Below are 3,937 nucleotides of genomic sequence, written 5' to 3'. Positions count from 1 at the left end.
ACCTCCGAAATATGAAGTGTCGAAGGATCCGCGATCGGGCGGAGGATCCAAGCCTCCGACCAGCTGAAGCCCTAGATAGGGGACGCGCGTGGGGTTTGTAATGTGAAATTACACAGATGACTTAGGGCCAGTAAACTGTGATAGGAGAATATGCCGGAATATTCCCCCACCGTCACGGGGCATTTATGTAAATGCCACTAGGTCGGTTTCCAGGCCCTATATAAGGGGCGTGGTACTGTCAATAAGGGGGGGCATTCATTGTTTTCAACTACTGTTGAGCCCACTGTTGGTTACTGTTCAGCCTCTCACAGCACCGAATATGACACGCTGGGGGGTACACTCTTGAGTCTTGACCTATGGAGCGCTGAGCTGCCTCAAATTTACTGGAGCAACCAGCGGCGCAGACCCGTTGAAGGCGACCGCGACGAGCTTCTGCGTGGTGACCTCCGTGAGATGTGCGCCGTCCCAAAAGATGTGGTTCGTCCTGCTGTAGCAGAGTTGGCTCTCCGGGGTGCATATCAACATGGCATCCTTGTCCCCGAGAGCACAGCACGCCGCTTCCACTTCAGCAAAGCCTATCACCAAATAAAAGGCTACTTTCATAAGCACCGAATTGGATTATACTATCTTACAAATAGTCAATGCATCATCGATTAACCCCCGTTAATCGATGATGCATCTTCTTCTTACCATTTGCTTGTGGTTCATTTATGTACTTCTTCAACACAGCGTATTGGTCCAGGAAGGAGTACCGAAAGTCCGGTTGCCGCGTGCTCATTTCGCGCAGGAGTTTCTGAACCCCGGTGTTGTACTGCATCGACAAAGAGTTGGCCTCCGCGTTGCATTCCTTGGTGACACTTCCCTGCCGCAGCAACGGATAGCACCCAAGTGGCCCCGTACCCACAAAGAACAACTTGCGCATTCCCAGCTCGTAAAGCCTCTGAAATTCGCCTAGTTTTTAATTTATTGAGCTAGAGAACTTCTTGTGCACACGAAACAGTACAAGCTGTCAAAGTTTAAGTGTGTTTAACACACACACACACCTGAAGTTGGCGTTTCAAGGAATGCGCCAATGAGTCGATGAACTGCTGATTGGAGTCGGAGCTTGTCAGGAGCTTCTGCTCATCAGCGGGGTCGTCTAAGGAGATGCGATTGGCTATGTCGTTGCCACCCACTCCAATGGCGAAGATCGATCCCTCCGCGTGGGCCAAGGCCTGAGTCTTGCCGAGCTGCTGCACCAGTCCTGCATTTACGATGGAGTAATCGCGCTTGATTTGTTCGTCGAAGCTGATGGTGAGGCCCTGCAAGATTGTGTGGATATACCGAGCTCAACGAAGAACATTGGGGAGGTTTTGTCCGCAAGAAACTTTGCTCGAATCCAACAAAGCTAACCTTGCTTGTAAGTTTCAAGACTCCTGCACCCCCGGATGCAAAGTTGACGCCGTTGAGAAATATCGAGGAATTTCCTGTGAAGTTGCCGATGGAGCGATATGCAGGAGGCGTGGCGACACTGAGACTTCCAGCTGCAATCAATGGTAAGGTGGAAGCAAAAGAACAAACAAAACGTTAGACATTGGCATCAAATTAAGCAAATCATTGCGATAAAACAAACTTTCTCACCGATGAAGTCGGCCAAGTTCTTGCCGTTGCTGAACCTGCCGGTGGGCAGGTGCCCCGGGTAGTCGACGCCGTTGTGGGGGAAGTTCGCCCTGATCGTCGTCTGCAAGTAGTTGTTGTTACCGACGTCCAACTGTGAGTCGCCGAGCACGTACAGCCCCGGGACCCTGCCACCCTGCACGGAATCGGACAGGGAAGATAGGCAGAGAAGAAGGCCAATCCAGATCGCGGTGCGCTTAGGAGGAACCATTTTCTTCATTACAAATTTCAGGCAATGGATTGGAGCAGGTCGGTCAGCTAGAGATGCTTGTTATCCGACGATACATAGAGGAGGGGAGACTTTGGCGATTCCCACAATTCCTACTGTATCTATCAGTCGCCTGTTTTTTCTCAATCCATTCTTCATCAGGCGATGTGACGTGCTGAGTAGTACTACTCGATCAATGGCTGTAGCGTTTGTGGCACGCCGCTGCCGCGATGACATAACTCCAGCTCATACCGCTCTTGTCATTTGTCCGTGATTTATTTATTAATTGTCTTTGTGTTATATCATATTAAATTTTATTCTTGGTCTAACTATAGAAATAAATATTTGTCTTTGTGTTATATCATAATCATCATTATTATCGTCATCATCATAATCATCATCATCATCATCACATCACATCATCATCATCATCATATTATAAAAGAGCGAGTTTTTTTAGAGGACTCTTCTTCTATAATAACCGTTTGATCTAAATGTCATGATCAAGATATATAGGACTCCTAGCACCATACGTTAAGAACGATGAAGATTAGGTAAAATACTATTATGGAATATCAAATCACACTATAAAAAAATCGATTGGTTCATGAGTCCTCGTCCATCACGTAATTGTGCTTGTCCTCATAAGATTTTGAAGCTGATATTTTCCTTCCTGGTTGTCAGCTTTCTTTGTTTTCCTATCTTCTGTGCTCTTTGCTTAGCTGGATTTTTTTGTTTGACGGTAATCCTTGGAATATTGTGCTGGCTTATTGTATTTGGTTTCAACTTTGCTTCTTCTAAATGAAATACATGTCCAAAGGAGTAAACTAAATAACAATTTCTAATTAATTTGTATTATTAAATAATTTGTAAATTAGATCACGCGCCACAGGAATTCTCTCCAACAATTAGATGAAGCTCAGCCACCGCCGTCAATAGGCTTCTCCGTCGCTGCGGTACGTGATCGCCTTCCTCATCCGAGTGGGTGCCCCCAAATGGAGGTTTGCCACTCCAACCACATCCTTCTACAATCCATGCGCTCGCCTCCACAATCTTGCGCTTTCCTTCTTTTTCTTGACCTCGAGAGCGATGAGGCCGGCGTCGACGTGCTGGCGACCATGCGCCGGCAGGACACCCTCTACATGGCCGCAACAAGGAGCCGCCGGCGCGAACCACCACGGACAGGACGATCGACACATGGACACACACGATGCCTGCCTGCCTGCACCAGGTGGAGGCGAATGTAGGCACCGGCCAGCCAGGCACAACCGTGGCTTCCCCCGGCTTCCTCTCTTGTAGTCGTGTAGTCTTTGGTATGTACAAGCTGTTTAATCTCTACGCATGTTTTCGTGTATGCTGATCAAAGACTGGCGCAACAGCTTTAGAGGAGGATAAAGAAAGTAGGCTAGATCTCATCGGCTTCGTCGCCGGACTCGATCGGCACCAGGGGAGCTTCAGGGCGTCCTCAATGGGGAGTAGCAAATCGCTAACCCAGAAACAATAAAAATATACTCCCTCTATCTCAGAAAAGATGAAAATCTCGGTTTCTGAGGTAAAATTAGTGTAGGTATGGAATTACATGTTTGCCCCTCCTCTATCATTCTAGAATAGTTATCTTCTGGAATGTTATGTGGATGATTTGTTTTTTCAACATGTGGGATATTTTTAATTGTTGGATCCCATTAAAAAGGGTGATCCTAACTCTAAGATTACATGTTTTGTGGCTAGAATAACATGTTTTTTTCAGACGGAGGGAGTATGAAACTTTGTGCGTTGAATGGAGAGAGTTGAGAGTTTTTCTAGGTTTTAAAAAAAATAAGATAGAGTTTTCTAGGATTCTGTGTGAGTTAGCGATGACGGACACGCTAACGTGGTAGTCCACGTTTTCTGCAGCCAATCAAATTGCATGTAAGCTGGCGATTTACATGCCGTTGACACTATTTGGTGGAGTTGTTATAGTGTTTTTAATTAGTAATAAAACACTAACACTAGTCATAGCAGATAGCACTAGAGAATCCTCACTAGGAGACATTTACTCACTGGTACACGACAGACCTTTTGTCCCGGTCGAAA

General features: G+C 46.5%; 1 protein-coding gene across 1 annotated transcript; it reads right to left on the bottom strand.

Moving 5' to 3' along the window:
- LOC8065628 (GDSL esterase/lipase At5g55050) lies at nucleotides 237-2,050 on the bottom strand. The gene is made up of 5 exons (XM_002464260.2): nucleotides 1,621-2,050; nucleotides 1,393-1,523; nucleotides 1,044-1,301; nucleotides 691-940; nucleotides 237-575 (listed from the first exon to the last, which is right to left on the bottom strand). Exons 1-5 carry the CDS (start codon nucleotides 1,874-1,876, stop codon nucleotides 355-357), a joined length of 1,116 nt encoding a protein of 371 aa, XP_002464305.2. The 5' UTR covers nucleotides 1,877-2,050; the 3' UTR covers nucleotides 237-354.

Source organism: Sorghum bicolor, chromosome 1 (genome assembly GCF_000003195.3).
Source record: "Sorghum bicolor cultivar BTx623 chromosome 1, Sorghum_bicolor_NCBIv3, whole genome shotgun sequence".
In the NCBI taxonomy this organism is placed as follows: Eukaryota; Viridiplantae; Streptophyta; class Magnoliopsida; order Poales; family Poaceae; genus Sorghum; species Sorghum bicolor.
The sequence above is the reverse complement of the archived record's forward strand: the minus strand, read 5'-3'. Positions and strand labels throughout refer to the sequence as shown.

Bases quoted from the DNA above. Each gene is read 5' to 3' on its own strand.
- LOC8065628 (XM_002464260.2), bottom strand. From the start codon at position 1,876: ATGAAGAAAATGGTTCCTCCTAAGCGCACCGCGATCTGGATTGGCCTT. The intron at 1,302-1,392 runs GTTAGCTTTGTT...ACAATCTTGCAG, and splicing joins TCTTGAAACTTACAAGCAAG to GGCCTCACCATCAGCTTCGA. The intron at 576-690 runs GTAAGAAGAAGA...ATTTGGTGATAG, and splicing joins AAATGAACCACAAGCAAATG to GCTTTGCTGAAGTGGAAGCG.